The 18,244-nt window shown below is 38.4% G+C and overlaps 1 protein-coding gene across 4 annotated transcripts in view; it reads left to right on the top strand.

Moving 5' to 3' along the window:
- The first annotated feature begins 14,624 nt into the window (after positions 1-14,624).
- Positions 14,625-18,244, top strand: part of Pbx1 (PBX homeobox 1) — a 296,763-nt gene continuing 293,143 nt past the window's right edge. For 2 of the 4 annotated variants that reach the window (XM_074047612.1, XM_074047611.1), the window contains exon 1: positions 14,626-15,297. In XM_074047612.1, coding sequence (XP_073903713.1) covers positions 15,107-15,297 — 191 coding nt within the window. In that variant the 5' untranslated portion in view covers positions 14,626-15,106. Of the gene's footprint in view, positions 15,298-18,244 lie in introns of all 4 variants that reach the window. The other 2 variants (XM_074047608.1, XM_074047609.1) reach the window with 2 other exon arrangements.

Raw genomic sequence — 18,244 nt, 5'->3', positions numbered from 1 at the left:
TGCTTTATAGAACTGCATGTCTGTGGAATTGTGTATTATTTGCCTGTAATAACGCAGAAAATTTTTCCTTTTTGGGTTATCCTTTGGTAATCAGAAAGACCTTTGGAGCCCAAACTTGGGCCATGATTCACAATTTGAGTATCAAGAGCCTCCTTCTGATTTTCTCAAGTTTTTCAGGAATTCTGAGAATTTATCTATTCATTGGTTAAACATTTATGAAGGTATATATTAAGATAGACACTTTGCTTGATACTAAAGATAACAAAGGCTATGACCAATGTGCCTGGGATTGTGGTAAACTCTAGGCTTGAATTAATTTATCCAGATTGCTATAGACATCTAAACCATTCCCGCATTGTGACCTAAAACACTAAGCTTTTCATAGACCTGGGAGTGTTCAAACGACTCTGCTATTTGAAAATTTAAAATATAGAGTTCTTTAGCAGAGAGTTTGTGTCAAATATACTTGCCTATCCACATCCATTTCTTCACTCCCACTTTCTGCTTTTACCTTGCCAAGAGGAGCCTAACTTTGTGGTCACAATGTACCTGTGCTAGAAGACAGATCAGAATTCGGCTAGCCAATGTGATCATTGCATTTCAGGCTTTTGCAGCCTCCCATATAGATAGGGATGATCACTTTACCAGTTCTGACCAATAATGCTAAGTTGAAGCCTGTAGGATGAATATCTGAGAGGCTCTGTCCTACTGATAAGGGAAGACAGACATAACTGGGAACTACCAATTCTACCTTACTTTCTGCCTTAAATAGGGATGCAATGATTGGCTCTCTAGTGGCTGACCTATTACCATTTTAAGAGTCAAAATGCAAGGGGTAGTTGAACAGAAGTACAGAAAAGCCTCTGTGTCTTAGGACATCAACGGGCATCTAACTCAAAGTCCAAACACCTTTCTTTGGATTTATTGTTTTGTAAAAAATATAAAACCTAATTTATTCGAGCCATTTTAGTTGGATTTTTCTCTTGTCTTCTACTTGAAACAGGACCTGAATTTCTTATTTTATAAATAAGAAAAAAAGATAAAAATTAAGCAACACAGCTAATGTCCACATATCTTCCTGATGGTAGAAATCAGAACAGGCAAATGGCAACGTACCAAACCTTCACATGAAGGAAAACTAAGTTGATAAAATTCACCCAGTTGCTTCTCTTTGGCCCCTATGCCCCTTGCTATTAGGCTGAATATTATAGTTTCTTGGACCAAAATAGAGTCTCAACATTGACTGGAGCTTCTTAAAATGTGTAATTAGCAGTTTCTTCAATTATTCCATCACCCTTTCCTGGATTTATCAATATTTATTTATTTCTCATTCTTTTACTTGCTAATTACTTTTTGAAATGTAACATGAGACTTTATTATTATTCATTTATCAGAATCCTAGGCATTCATGCTTACTACTCATAGTGATCCTTCAGTGTTGGCATTATAATATTTTATACAAGAAACTGAAGTTAATGGATATAGTATATTGCATTGTGTCTCCAAAAAGATATGCTGTGTTGCTTATGCACTGTACCTGCAAATGTGACCTTATTTGGAAATTGTTTGTACATATAAACATGTCAAAATGAAGTCATACCGTATTTAATTTGGACTTAAATCTAATGACTTATGTCCTAAATTCAGCAACTGGAAAGGAAGATTTAAGGGCACACAGAGTGAGGGTGGCCATTTAAAAATGGAGGCAGAGTTGGACCGAGGCAGCTTCAAGCCAAGAATGTCAAGAATTGCCAGCAACCTCCAGAAACTATGGACAAAGAAAAAATTTCCCTTGAGCCTTCAGAAGAACATCGCATTGCAAATGCCTTTTCAACTTTTAGTCTCCCTAACAAACAGAATAATTTTCTGTTGTTGTAAGACACCCAGCTTGTAGCAGTTTGTGATGGCAGTTCTTGGAAAGTAATACTGGGGGCAAATAATTTTCTCTGTATCACAAAACTAAGAAGTAATGGAACCCAGATTTAAACAGTTCATTAAACTTGAGTAGTGGATATCACTAATGTAGTCCAGGTGTGGTGAGTTGAACAACTAATGAAAGATCAAACTGCTCCAGATTCTTTATTTGTTCTGCAAAAGCCTTTTTAAGTACTGATAACACTCTGTGGATGAAAAGAAGGCCATAATATGGTCTTTGCTTTCCTGAACATTACAATTTTTTATGCTATTCCCAAAGAGAAGCATAAGAGAACATTATCCTTTACTCTATTCATCTATCACCAGAAAGCTAATTTTTTTCTGGGTGTAATAACTTAGTTTAGCCCCTATTTTCTTTCAGAGTTTACAATGATCACTCCTGTCTTCTGGTTTAAAATGTTGCTAGTAAGAAGTTAGCTGTCAGTCTTATTGTTGAAAGTAATGAATACATTTTCTATAACTAAATGTGAGTTTTTTCCATTGGTTTTCAGATGGTGTGCTATTGTGGGTCTCAGGTGGCTCCCAATTAATTGATGGTGCTTGGAGTTCACAGATATTTTTGGAATTTGGCTTGATGCTTTCCATTGGCTTTGGAAAACTTTGGCTAATGTCTTTTCAAATATTGCTTTTGCCCCAATTTCTCTCCCCTCTCCTTCAGTGCTCAAAAAATAATAATAACCAGCATATATATTAGACCTTGTCACTGAGTTTTAGTCATCTCACAGAATCTCTTCTATAATTTCCATCCTCTTCTGTTCCTGTTTTTCAGTTTGGATTTGTTTTGTTTTGTTTTGTTTTTGGCAGTTCTGATTTAAACTCAGGGCCTCTACCTGTGGTAGTCAGGCACTCTACCACTTGAGCCATGTCCCCAGCCCAGTCTGTATATTCTCTAGGAACCTATCTTCTGACTTACTAGCCTTTTCCTTCATGTTTTCTGGGAAACTTATCTATTGCATCCTTAATTTTAGTTATTTGGTTATCCAACTCCAGAATATCTTTTTGCTTATTTTGTTTATAGACTACAATCCTCTGCTGAAATTGTTCATATTTTTCCTATCTTTCTTGGATATAATCCACAGTTATCTTAAAGTCTATGTGCAATGATTCTAACATCTGGACCTTCTGAGTATGAGGTCAGTACTATTGCCTATTTTTTCTTTTAGCTTGTGCTCATTTGGGCCTGTTTATTAGTAGGTATGTTAACTTTCATAATGATGAATGTTACATACACAAAATTATTCAGATAATTTGAGATTCAGGTTGATGTTATTTACTTATAGAGAGGATGTACTTTACTTCTCAGAGGCAAACAGACATGATCAGGTTAATTTAATATAGGCTAGAATTTTGCTAACTAGGATCCAGATTTTAGGATCTGTAGGCTGTTCTACTTCCTGGTTTACCTCTATCCCTAATGCTGCATTAGGGGATATACAAGAAATCCTCCTTCTTAGAGGCACTGAAATATAATTTTTATCTCCCTAGCACCATGAAAACTATTTACTCAGTTTCTCAGCCTCTGACAGCCACTTAAAAATGAGCAAATGACTCAAAGGATAAAACAGAGCTGAAATAGAGGCTTACCTCTCTAAACCACCCTTGTCTCTTGGAATGTAGGGCCTAAGGTCTTCCCTGATATAGTAATTCTTAAATGCTATCAAACAGATTTTTATTTTTAACCCTTTCTAGTTGTTATTATCCATAGTATTTGTCTGCTATAAGCTTGTCTGCCAAAGCCAGAAATGGATATCCAGAACTGCTTTCTTTCTGTAGCCTTGGAGAATGGAGCTTGACGGGTCTTGTTTTAGAGTAAAAAGCAGAAACAAATTCCATTTCTTCTGTTCCAAAGTAAGCCTCCATTATAGAGCATGAATTTCCACTTGTTGGCACAGGGTGAAAGCAGAATGGCCTCTGCCCAGGAGGGAGGCAGGTGTTCTGCCACATGTGCTCTGCCCTTATACACACCTCACTCCTGCTGTGTCCACATAGGAAGAGCTAGGTCTAGGCAAATCATAAAGATGTGTGGTTTAACCACTCTCTGTTAGCTTCATCATAACTTGGAAAAGTATCAGATAAAATAATTCTGTAATTCCAACTAATATAGGCACTTAATATTGATTTACAAAAGATAGTTGCATTTAACTTACATATTTAATATTAACTTTATGGAATGTAATGCTGTGAAGAGAAACATAAAAATTTGTCATCATTTTGTCATCATTACTTAGTCTATTAAACTATTTTATGCTGCTTTGAAATTTGTTGATATCTAAAGTGCTAATTCAGGAATGTAAAGTTCATTGATTTTGCTTTACTTTTACCTACATATAAATTCAAAATAAGGGAAGATTTCAGATAATTAATTGTATAATTGAGTTCTACTAATTTTTTATCTTAAAATGTTTTGATGCAGCAATTTTTAAAAGATGCATTAAATTTTAGAGCTAGAAAGAATATTAGATGTCTCTATAGTTCAAACTATTATTGAAATGTGAATCTCTTCTCCCCAAAATAGTTGTCTGAAAATACCCCTTTGTCTATGAAGCCATAGACCAATCAGCTTTATGCTAATTGGAAGAAATAAGCCAAAAGAAAAGAAAATAATCTATAGTGTCAACTTCCCTTCCTTTCTTCCTTCTCAGATATATTGAGATGCTTCCCCATGCCAGCCAATCAGGCACTGAAGCTCCCCTGAAGGCCCTCACAGTCCATTGGCAGATTCTGACCCATAAACAAATAGTTATGTGAATAGCATGCAGGAAGACCAAAGAATTAATAATTAATTTTGCCTAGGGAACTTAGAAAAGAATTTGAGCTGGAGTTAGCCAATGAAAGGAGACAGAAAGATACTTCTAGTAGAATTATGAAATTACATGGCACTCTTGGGAAGCAGGAGTTCAGTGTACAGGCAGTAATAAGAAATAAGGCTGGAGACATAGCCTGCGGATAGATTTTAAAGTCCTAATACGCCATGTGAAGGAATTTGAACATTATCCAAACACAAAGCTTCAAATATCCTAAAGCAAAAGAGTGGCAAGATACATTTTCATTTTTAGGAATAACAATTATGCCAGTATTTTAGATTGAAGATGAGAATGGGGACATACTGGTGGCAGAAAACCTGATACAATTGTCCAGATAAGAGATAAAGATGTCTTAAGCAGTGATTTATGATTATCTGTATACATCTGTCAACCCATCCATATACACAGAAGGGTCTGAGTTAGAGGTTCACTCTAAAGAACTGGGTGATCAAGTGCTTATGGAACTGAAGGAAAAGGAAACATTTTTAACTAAGGAGAATTGGTAGGTGGTGAGTCCCTTAATTTAGATAAGAAATAGATGATGAGGGAGTAAAGGTGGGGGAGAGTGATGAGTTCAGTCAGTTTCCAGTTGGTTTTTTCAGTGTGACATTCAAAGAAAATTTTGACATAGAGGACATCTAGAAAATGGCGTCCCAATATTTCCTTTCTCCTGAGGTATCTTTTACTCTGTCCACATGACTGCTGAAGACTTTCCTTGCTTGTATATGACTCTTATCCACCATTCATTCTCCATGTCCTACCACAATTGGAGAAACAACAGACTCTTGCTTGCAGCTTGTTCTTGGGAGGAAAATGACTTCTTTCCTTCTGCTCTGAGTCACTTATGTTGCAAATAACAGTTTTTACTGTTGTGAGCAAGTTCAGGTGCTCTGTTGATTAAAATAGCGTCTGGCTACCTCTATCAGTAAAACAATTACAATGACTTCAGCAAGTATGGAATTATTTTTCTCAGATAATATGTGCAGAGTTGGGTGGTCAAGGATTAGCATGTTTTTCAAGGAAATTAGCAAGGAGCCAAACCATTTCTACTTTCTTCTTCTATCCATAACAATACCTTTCATTCTCATGTTCTGAAGGTGATTATTTTATCTCTAGATACTATGTCTGTGTCCCAGGTAGTAATAAGAAGGGAAAGGGCAAAAAGGTATGAGCATTCTAAGACTGTTCATTTTTAGCACTGAAAAAAATAGCTTTCCTTAGAAGTTCAACAATAAATTTCTTCTTATATCTCACATTGCCGAACACTATGACACATGACTACACCTAACTTCAAGGGAAACTGGGATATTAAGTTATTTAGCTGAGTACATTGAGGTCTGAATAATTTGGGATTTATAAGGAAGAATGTTGGGAGTATACAAATTTCTGGGCCTGCAAGTCACATTTCCCTTTTAAATATAGAAAATGGCTTTCTTATAGACCATTTTAATAGATCATTTTGATAAACAACTACTAACAGTGCAAGAAAAGAACATCTGAAGGATTCTAGGGGAATAGAATCACCTGGGAATAGAGTCTCAAACCTGTTTTCTCCTGCTGCAAATGCCTTTCTAATATCTTTCTCCCTTTGGCTTCTCCCTTTCATAGGGTAAATGAAGTGCTTAGGGCTCCAAGACAATATTAATCCAGAAAGACTAGACCTGAGGACAGCATTACAGGCTGGAGTAGTAACACTGAAACAAACAAGGAAGGCTAACTTTCCCAAATGACTGAGTTGAGAAAGGTGAAGTGTGCTTAAAATAGCAAGGACATTAGAATGTCTCAGGTCAAGGGCCCATCCTGAGTCATAATTCCAGAAGTGCTCCCAATTCTTCACTCTTTCCTTTGCAATGTGACTGTAGTTGTTACCATCAAGAGATGGTGCAAGTGTGTTAACTTCCCAACCCTTGAATCTACACTGGCCTTGGGACGTGCTTTGGTTGATAGAATGCTGTGAATGTGTGTCAGTTCCAAGCTTGGGACACAAAAGCCATTCTTCACTTTCACTCTTGTAACCTTGCTTCTGCCATGCAAGCAAATCTAAGCTAAACTGATAAATGATTAGACTAGCGAGACCCCAGATAAGTTCCCCAGATGTTGTTCCCCAGATCGTGGCTAGCCAACCATCCGACATGTGAGTGAGACCATCTTAGCCTAGGCAGGTCCCAGCAAACCTGAGCTTCCTTAAGGAGCCCTGCTAAATCCTTCTGAGCTTGACTTTGTCCATCTGAACCACATAGCTTTAGTCACGTCCAAATGGGAACAGTCTCAACTGAAAGGAAGTTTGGTTTAGAGGAGAGAAAAGAAAACCTTTATAGCAGGTCACCACCTGGAAGGACTGTGAGATTTGGGAACTTCTGTGATTTGGGTAAGTGTCCTTCAAAGGCCCATATGTCAAAGGCTTGGTCCCCAGTTGTGTTGCTATATGGAGATGGTAAAACTTTTAAGAGGAAGAGTTTACTGGAAGGAATTACATTCATTGGGGAGTGTCCTTGAAAGAGACTTTCAAACCCTGGCTGCTTCTTATTTTTCTCTTTTGCTTCCTGGCCACCAGGAGGTAAAGCTTCTTCCTCCACCATGTGCTCCCATCATGATATGCTGCCTCAGCATGGGCCCAAAAGGAGTGGGCCAAATGAAACCTCCAAAACTAGGAGCAGAAATAACCTTTTTTTCTTTGAAATTGATTGCCTCAGGTATTTCTTTACAGTAACAGAAAGTAGGCTAACACAGCAACCATGGAGGAAAAGTACAATTTTTCAGTGGTCTCCAAGGCAAGGGAGGACAAAAGGGAAATAATAGGGCTCTGGGAGAAATCACTCAAGTGTAATAGTAGGAATGAGAAAATAAGTAATTTATTGGCCATCTATTTTCTGTCAGGCACTATGCTAAATGGTTGACCTTTACCATGATCTGATTTCAATCTAACCACAATGTCAAAAGGTGTGAAACTGAGACTTTTATAAGTTAATGTACTTGGTCAAGGTCACAACAAAGCCAGGATCCACTTGGTTTATAAGCCCTGGGCGCTGTGGTTCATCTTCTACTTCTGCCCAGGATTCTGGTGGTAATCACTGCGTGATTAAAAAATCTACTCTGCATCCTGACCACAGGTGTTTAATATTTGAGTTTGTAAGACTGGACCTTTTGTTACATTGTGAAACTCAGCTTGTTTGAGAGCTCATTCTAGTAACCACCAACACAAACTTGTCTTAAATCAAGGGATCCTCAATGCCCCACATCCTTTTGCTTCATAGGTGGAGGAAATAAAGAAGAGGATAAAACAACGGACAATTGTTTCTGACATCTTTCTCAGCAAGATTATTAGAATTCACACTCATACACATATATACAGATGCGCACACACACCTGTGAATCTACTACCTTGATTTTGCTGTTCTTTTTTCTGTCAGTAAGCAAATTGTAGCCTTCACTCCTGGCACACATGCCATGATAGAGCACATACATTGGAATTATATTTGCTGAACCTTAGTTTGCCCATCTGTAAAATAGGAATGGTAGTATTCATCTTTCAGGGGATGTCTTCTCTATTCCAGTAAGTAGCAACACTACATATGCAACTGTTAAAACTAAAATCCAGAAGTGAGCTCTGATTCCTTTTCTTTCTCCTCCATCAGACATCTCTACCTGTAGTGAATCTGTTCACTTCCAAAAAAAATGTCCTAATTCTAATCATTTGTACCATGGCCAGTACTATTGTGCTATTCCTGCTTCCCCATACATATTCGCACTTCTGCAATCCTTTCCCTGCACTGAGGCAATTTTTTTCTTTTTTTCTTTTTGGTGGTGCTAGGGTTTGAACTCAGGGTCTCAGGCTTGCTAGGCAGGCGCACTCACTGCTTGAGCCACTCCGCCTGTCCATTTTTTATGATGAGTTTTTTTGAGATAGGGTTTTGAGAACTATTTGCCCCAAGCTGGCTTTGAACCTTGATCCTCTTGATCTCTGCCTCGTGAGTAGCCAGGGTTAGAGACATGAGCCACCAGTGTTTAGTGCAAAATTTCTTTTTTTTTTTTAATTGTGCTGGGGGCTTGTATATTGTGGCATTTAGAAAAGTTCTTACAATGTATCAAATAGATCTTTTAGAACAGTTAGGTGATAATGATGATATGTGTGTGTTTTCCTGTTTCAAACTTTCCAATGCTTTCCCTTCTCATTAACCTAGAACTTACTACCTCTTTGACCTTGGTTTGGTCCCCTCTCCCTTCTTGCCCCACTGGCTTTATTTCTGGTCTCTTGAACCTTATAAGCACACTCATTACTCACTTACAGTCACTCTATCAGACTGCCCCTTTCTCCTACCTGGTCTCAAGTGGTGTACTCCTTTGCACCACCCACATCAGAGCTTCCATATGCCTGCAGGGCATGTCCTTTCTGACCACTCAATCTAAAGTAACTTCCAGGCTACCCTCTACCACACTTTGGGCCTCGTCTTATGAATAAAACTTGTCATTCATGATGTTCACTTCATGAATTTGGTCCATTGGAATGTAAGTTCCCTCAGAGCAGAGACTTGCCTGGTATATCACCTGCTGGCATATTCTTGGTGACTAGATACTGCCTAGAACTTTGTAGTCTGCTGTCAATGAATATTTTTTGGATGGAAGTTCAATGTCACACTGCTATTTAGCATCATGCAGTAAATTTCAAATGTAGTTAGAATAAAATCCAAACTTCTTACTATGGCCCAAAAGTCCATGTGTTATCTATCTCTGTTCCTCACTATGATTTCATCTTTCTATACTTTTGCTTATTATATTCTAGTCTGTCTGGCTTTTCTTTCTTCAAATTATGCAAGCTCAGGACCTTTGCATAGGTTGTTTCTGACTTCCTCCCAATTACTCTTTCCCAGGATCTCTGCATATCTGTCTTACTGTCATTCAAGATTAACCCCAAATGTCAGCTTTGAGCGCGGCCTTTCTTGAGCACCCTGTCAGTGTTGTCTCCCTGGCTCCATGATATATTACTCTGTTTTATATTGTTCATGGGATTTATGGGTTTCTGAACTTAACGTATTTTTTTATTTCCTACACTAAATGCAAGTTCCATGAACTCAGGGAACCCAACTTATCTCATCACTACTCTATTCCCAGTGCCTTAAAGAATATAACAATGTCAGTGTTCAGTTGCAAAGCCCCTCCCGTTTCTTTTAATTTGCTTTCAAGGGTTTGTACCTTTGGCTTTTTAGCCCTGATATTGATATCACATTGACTATCATTCAATAACCAGTCTTAACTGGCTGTTGACATTCTACCAGCTTGCTCTGTAAAGGAAATAAAAACAAATTTTTCCTAGAAAATCTCATCTGCTAAGAGCCACATAACCATGTGGCTGTAGCATTTACAGCTTCATCAAAGATTAGTAGACATTACTTTTTGAGTCTTGAAAATTTTTGAGACTGATAAGTATAATAATGGACCATGCTCTAAATTATGTGAAGAAGTATATTTGATGGTATCCAAATTTTGCAAATAATTTCCAGGGATTTGTAGAACTCCTGAAGCTCATACATAGGCCCTGGGTTCCAGTGTTCTCAGTTCCAAGATTTTCTTGCTGTAATACATATGACTTCATTGGTGCATGTAGAAAAGTGGTCTCAGCATGTACCAAGGCCTGGCCTTGGGGCAAGGGGTTAGGACCAAGGTAGGAGATCTTTGTGAGCAGGTCAGAGATGTTTGGAGAAAAGAACAGAAAGAAAAGGGGAGACTGAGGATAGAGAAGTGAATGGGGAAATTTATGAAAAGCAAAGATAAGGGGTAGGAGAGCCATTGGGCAGGGAAATAGATTCCAACTGTCTCCGGCATTATCTTTGGCTCCTAGCTCTGCATGTCCCCCTGGGGCAGAGGGACATTTCTTCACCCACATAAATAGAGAGAGTCTAATTTGAATACCTTTGAAAATATGTACAGATTAGTATTTGCTCAGAGGATATAACAACATGTAACAATGAATTTATTTCTTAGACCATGCCATGGGACCTGTCCCTTAGTTTACTAGGGGAAAGGGACTGGTGTCCTTGCACACATTCCTTGTACTCTGCCCTTTGTCCCATAGTGAAGACCAGAAAATGTTTTAGTGGACTTTTAAGGAAGTTTGAAAGTGAATCCTCAGGGTAATCCAATCTTGTCAAAGAGGTAAGCATGTTAAGATGACTTTGTGGACATGCTAGAATAAGGTTAAATTGAGAACTACTTGGCTAGTTGACTAAATTTTGGTAATGACTCAGCCTTAAAACATGACTCCATGAGCTTCAGTTATCAGTCTGAAGAAATACATGATTACTAGCATTATTAATTCTTTCAACACGTTTGTAAAGCACCTACCACAATTAAGTACCGCTCAGATATAGAAGGTGCAAAAATCATTATCTATTGTTTGTCACAGTCCATAAGATTGGGAAATTGCATGTGTAAATTTCTCTTCAAAGTCTATGTTTACAAGTTTCTTAATGTAAATAAAAGATCCTAATTTTTTTCCATTTCAACTTTGGAAGTTTCTCCTTTTGACTTTTATTCTCTATAATGCATAAAAATAAGCATTTTTATATCATACACACAATCATGTACTCAGAACCATGTTTCAGTTGATGATCTGTAGTAGCAGTCACACAAAGTTATATTGCTGAGTGACAGCGTGGTTCAGTTTGTATCAGTACACTATATAACTGCACAACAAAGAAACCACCCGATGATGCATTTCTCAGACGGTCTCCCAGTCATTGAGCGATGCACAACTGTACATTGTCTGAAATTCAGCTTCTAGGAACTTTTGTTTTTTGTTCTGCAAACAGGTAGTTGTTAAAATTGGGTGTCAATTGTTAAAAATTAAGTGGTAATGCATAACAAGAGCCTGAAATACAATTAGCACTCAACAAATGCTACTGACAGCTACAACTATTTCTATATAAATTCACTGCACTCTTCTCACCAAGCTTGAAGCCATGTCCTTTATCCTTCTCATTTACATAAAACCAGCGATCAAATTCTGTTGCCTCTATCTTGAAATGTTCTCATAATTGTCCCTTTCTTTCCATATCTACTGCCACTTTCCTAATACATTTCCTAATTTCATCTTCACTTCTCAAATCATTTGGGCAACCAGATAATTGTCCATTGGGTCAAGCAACCCAGTAACTCTTGTTGAAATATGCCTTGCTGTTCTGCTGTTTGGAACAAACAGTTTCCACCAAAGAAAGTATAGATGCTATTTTTCAGTGTCTATCCAGTCATGCCTTACTAACATTATGTCCATTGTTTCCAAAGAGATATCCTGGACTTCTGTCAAGTTCATTAACCCTGTCTTCCAGATCCATTGGTCTTTTAGGCCCATGTCAAAGCCTACTTCTCTTTACTCTAACGAGGTTGTCCCTTCTCTTATCTCTTACAGGATGTCTATCATTTCTATAACATTTACTTTATATTCAAATGTATTCAGGCAACACTATAGAATCATGGTTAAAAGCATAAGAATTAAGACCAGACTGTCCTGTGATTAACAAAGCACCTTGAAGAGAATACCTAACCAGTAAGCATTCAATAAATACAAACTATTTTTAGTATTAATGTACACATTTTAAATTTTCCTATTAAAATATTCCTAGATAACAATGATCTTCTGGTATATTTTCCAATTCTTTGCCTGACAAATTTTTATTATGTCTGCACTTAGACTTTATTGCTCACACACTGATATCTTATAGGCTTTGGGTTAATTTCTTTTCATGCTTTAAATGTAAGAGAGGTACTAATCCACATTGACTGTGATTGATACATGATTTGAGCATATAGTTTTGTGCTTAACTTTCGATTAGTGTTAATTACAAAACAGCTTACAAGTCAGGGTATGTATGTGAATAAAACAATTGTTAAGTATGATGACATTGTCATTACAATGAATACCTCCTATGACATACACTCCCAACAATAAGTGCCAAGTAGCTTGTTAAGAACTGCTTTGAAATCCTTTCATAAGGGCCCCTTACCTTGCCAAACTTTTGCATAATGATTGATGAAAAGAATAACATTTTATTTGAGGCTCCCAAATATCTGGCAAGACTGTTTTCCATTCCGCAGGTTGGTTACACCTAGGTTTGCAGTGGCTAGTGCATTTCCTTTGGCTACACCACCATCCAGGAAGAGGGCTGGCTGCACAATAAAATATTTTATATCCCCAAATATTCTGGGTTTTCCTAAATATTTGGCATGCTATTTCATCTTATGCACATTGTGACTGTGACCCAGTCAGATTTCCCTTCCTGCCTTTCTGATAAGATTGGAAGCAAATTTGTGCTTCATATGGAGTGATAGTATTAGACGTTAGGAGTTTCTCATTGGCTTTTTGCCTTATTTCATTTTACATTTTATATATTTATTAATTTTAATCTTTCCTATTTATTTTTAATCTGAGTCATCTTGTTTGATTATGTATACTTCTAAGTACCTTAAGTCATCTTTCAAACTAGACAGGTAACATGTACATAACTCATTTTTCCACTTTTCACACATTTCTGCTAGATTTGAGGCAGATTGTACAGTTGAAACACCAGGCCTTTGGAGGGAGCCGCACTTGGGTTTGAATTTCAGCTTTGACACTTTATAACTGTGAACTTTGGACAAGTTCTTTAACCTTTCTGAGATTCTTTTTTATACATTGAGGATAATAATCCATAATTCACAGAGTTGTCTTGGTGATTACATGAAATAATGTATGTAAATTACTTTGTGCATAGTAGGTAATCAGTAAGTGTCAGTTCACTTCTCCCAGTTAATAACACTTATTAGACTATATTAAAAACTAGAACTAGACTGCAATAATGCATTTCTTTATTAAGTATTTAAGCCAAATAACTAACTTTCCCCAGGGGGGAGAGAAATGTTGAACTAGTTTCATTTGGTGAACTTATTTATTAATCTGTTTTTCTTCAGCTTCATTTGGCTTCCTACTCTATAGTTTAGTTTCCATGTCACAAAAATGATACAATTTGGTAATCTCTTTAGCTTTCCTAAAACAGAGTTGAGTTTTAAAAAATCATCTGTCATTACCTCTGCCATTTATTAGCGATCATTATTAATTATATTACCAGCTCGATTATATTTCCTAACTTCTTCGGGCTGACAAACTTTTGTTCTCAGCAGTTTCCCTGAGCTCTAAGGATTTCAAAGAATCAAGTTTTAAATGGCAGCGTTACAGCAAAAGAAAACGAGGGGTGGGGCGTAGGGATCCACCCCGTCTGTGTTCTTTCGTATTAATTTTATAGGTTTGCATTTAAGGGGAGCCGCGTTTTCCTCAAGGACATAAACCAAGCGAGGGAGGCGAGACAAGTGGACTGAGCCAGAACCACCGTTCCATTGCACCTTTAAGGACCGGAGACTTGGTCTTAGCTCGGCCTCCTTCCCGGCCCACCTCTGAACTCTGATTGACAGGGCGCTGGGCGAGGAGGAGCCGAAGGAGGCCGAGGAGGAGGCGCAGGGAGAAAAGTAGGGGGAGGAGGGGCCGCCTTTCCTCTGACGGCCAATCAGGGAAGGGGGTGGGGCTCCGGGAGCCCTCCTCCCTCCTTCAGCCTCCGGCCTCCTGGCTTCCCGGCCCCCTCCCCCCTTCGCTCTTCCCCTCCCCTCTGCTCCTTCTCGTCCTCCTCCTCCTCCTTCTCCTCCTCCTCCTCTCAGGCTGTGGTTTTTCTGTATATGTTTCTGGAGTCCTGAGCCTGAGCTAAACAAAAGCAGGAGGCTGACGGGGCTGCTGGAGTTTGCAGAGACACGGAGGAGGAGAGAGCCTGGGCTTTGCCTGCCGCCGCGGCTGGGGGAGATCTGGCTTTTGCAACAGCCCACCCCCTTTGAGATCACTCTGGCCCGGAGTGGGGGTGGGGGGCAGCGGGGGGTGGGGGGGGAAAGTTTGCATTGCAATCCCCCTGCCTTCCTCTCCTTTCTCCCGATCAATGCATATTTGCAAAAGGATTAAGCCACAGATTTAAGCGCCGGGAGCCCATTTCTGCCTTGCAAAGGAGATCGGACTGAAAAACCAAAAGCCAGCTCTGATTTCTTTTCGCCAAGTGGGAAGGTGGTTTATTTTTCTTGCTTTTTTGGAGTCAACACCCTTCCCCACCAGCCCTTATCCCCACCCTCACCCCGCAACCCCTTCACGCCCCCCTCCCCCTCCCCGCTCCCCATCCTCCCACCATCCTCTAAAGAGGCAAAGGGATTTTTTTTTTCTTTTGGTCTTCTTTTTTTTTCCCCCTTCCCTGTTTATCCTGAAAAGGATTTGAAGACAGCTTGAAGGATAAAAAGCCTTGGTGCTTCCCAGGAGCCGAGCCGAGGAGCAGAAGAGGAAGAGCCGGGGGCTGCCGTAGCCTTTGGAGATGGACGAGCAGCCCAGGCTGATGCATTCCCATGCTGGGGTCGGGATGGCCGGACACCCCGGCCTGTCCCAGCACTTGCAGGATGGGGCCGGAGGGACCGAGGGGGAGGGCGGGAGGAAGCAGGACATTGGAGACATTTTACAGCAAATTATGACCATCACAGACCAGAGTTTGGATGAGGCGCAGGCCAGGTGAGATGGAGGCTTTTCTTTTCCTTTCTTGGGTTTTTTTGTTTTTCTCCCTCTCGCAGGGGGAAACAATGGGAACCGAATCACCACAGCGCTCTCTTTTAAAATGTTATTTCTTTTCCCATTTGACAAGCAACTACATGGCGCAGGAGTAAAATTTTAAAGAAGCGTTGTTATCGAAAGTGTAATCGACCATGCCGTGATGTGGCTGTGTACATATTATGCGTGTGTGTGTGTGTGTGTGTGTATAGAGGTATTCATATATATCCACACAAACACTCAGGCACGCCGAGAATACTGCCAACTGATCCAAAAGCGGCCCTCGGCACTTTTTACTGCTTTTTAAAAAAGTATAAGAGAGAGCAGAATTGTCAAGTTGTGAGCACTATTCCATGCTTTCTTGCTGGCGGACTTCGTAACATTACAAAATAAAATGTCCCAAGAACACTTTATTTGCAAATTCAGCTGACTTCCTAGCTAATTCAGCAAGTTTGATTTTCTTTCTTGACTTCTCCCTCCAAAATTAATTTTTCTTTTTTCTTCTGTCTCATCCCCCTAAATCCAAAACAAACAAACAAACAAAAAAGCTGGGTTATTTCTTTGTCAGGAGTTGTCAGCTCTCCAGAAAATATTTTGCATTCACTAAATTCTGTTTTTAGAGGAAGCTAGTGGGAAGAAAAAGATAATTTTGCTTTTAGTCATATTTGATAGTTTTAAGAGACTCAGATTTTTAGCTTAACTTTATTATCTCTTAATTTGAGTTGGTTTACTAACACAGACAACTATTTATGGTCCTTTAAAACAGGGTGGAGGGACAAAAATCAAGCACTCTTCTTTTCCTTGCTTCTTTGAGGACCACTTAGACTACAAGTATGTAGAAAGGATAACATGTGGGAATTTTATATATTTCAATACTACAGAACCTGAAGCCTTTCAATAAAGAAGCTACAGCTTCCTAACTTAATCCACCACCAGGTATACAGTTCTCTACTGTAGGACTTAACAGCAAATTCTCTTTCAAAATAAAACATAGATTAAGTGGCAACCCACTAAAAGCTTGCCCAAGGCCCAACTCAAAAGGAAGAATTTAAAAAAAATCTAATGACCACATCTGTCTACACAATTACCCAGCTTTGTTAAATCTCTAAAGTTTTTTTTTCTTTGACAATCAATGAAACCTCTACGTACAAAATTACTATACCTCAAGTGACTTAGTTATATGGAAAAGACCTACTATGTAATTTTATCTAAGGGAAATAGCAATTTGAGTTGAGAAAATAAGAGAAGCAGTTAAAAGCATGGATGTTGTGAATTACATTATTTTAGTTGCTAGCACATGCTACATGTAAACTCAAAAGTACTAAGGTTTACGGGTGCCTGAAAACTTGGAAATGTTAAGAGTTGAACTGCTCTCATTTAAAAAAGGAGGGCAGATTTTAAAAAATTAATTGATGTTCTTTTTGAATTTTATTATCTGAAGAAAAACTAATAGATATTGTAAATAGATTTCCCGCTGGCCGTTCTCTTTTGAATTGGAACATATTTCTCCCTAACATTGTTCCTGAAAAATACACTCAGACATTCCAATAAGCTGGTTTAATAACAAGTTTGTGAAGTGGAGAAGCACAGTAAGGACACTGACCACTTTTCTGATGTTTTAGTCCCTTCTTTATTTTCTTTTTTTGTGAAACTGAGGATAAACATCGCTCAGCGGGTTACACCTTTAATGGCATAGATGCTGAGAAAGATCAGATAATTTTGGGATGTGGAAATTCTCAGTTCCCTCTCTAAACACATTTGTGTACTGTGAAAATACAGCGTTTCCCATAAAACCCTGCCAAATTTTTTATTTGCATTTAGGCTTATGTATAGAGAAAACTGTTTTAAAAGACCCAGGAAAGATCTTTAATACATAAAGTCTTTCCCATCTTTTTTTTTTTTTTTTTTCAGCCAACATAAGAAGGGACTGAATCCCTACTAAGCATTTTTTTTTTTTCTGTTTTTGGTTAAGCAATGTAAGTCTCCTTAGCAGATACTATGTCCTTATTTTCTTTTCCTAGTAACAACTTTGTAATGTACATTTGTTGATTGCAAAGTAAACCATTGCTGTTTTAGATACAATGTATATATACATTTTGATACTTTTGAATTTCGAGCTTATTACTCCCATGCTGTACATATGTAGAGTGTGTTTATCATCTGTTCATGAGGATGTGTCTGTTTTTTTTCTCCCCCAAACTTCCAAAGATTTAAAAAAAAGAATTGATTGTGTTTTGAGAGCCAGGGGTTTCTATTTTTCTTTACACATAAATTTTAGTTAGTAAATAGAATTCCCTGAACTATATATGATCAGTATTTTGTTTCCAAAACAATATCCTTCTGCTAAGTGATTCCACAGTAAAGTAGAAGGAAAGGTATTGTTTTGTTCCTCAAGTGCATTAGGAATACAAACACATGCAGCACAAGAACCAGGTAAACCACTAATCTAAAAGGCAAAATTGTATTTATTTTTTCCCCAGTGGGTGCAAGGTCCTAATTGTAAATAATTGAATTTCAACACCTGCAAATAAGCAGTGTGTGCACAGAGCCATAATGCGAACACAGAGAAATGAATTTATTCCCCATATGGGTATGTTTGCCCCCTGGCAATGCATTTCCACACTCTTTAACTTGGGGACTGAAATTTTATAAATTGACAGTTCTACTCAGAAGACCTTTCAAGCATCTTGTGTTTATGAGAATACAGGGGCATCTGCGGAATGAATTCGAACACATGGGTGAATTAAATTTGAAAACACACATACACAGACCGAGAGGCAGACAGCTCTTAGGCTGTGGTTGTGCATAGATTACACAAAATTGTTAACCTGTGCATTTGGCTTTGATGTATTCATTGTCCTGGATAGGATTATTGCTTTAAAAATTCCACTTGATTAAACTATTGCAAAAA

The sequence above is a fragment of the Castor canadensis genome, chromosome 11 (assembly GCF_047511655.1).
Source record: "Castor canadensis chromosome 11, mCasCan1.hap1v2, whole genome shotgun sequence".
NCBI lineage: Eukaryota > Metazoa > Chordata > Mammalia > Rodentia > Castoridae > Castor > Castor canadensis.
Note: the sequence above shows the minus strand (reverse complement) of the source record. Positions and strands in the feature narration are given on the sequence as shown.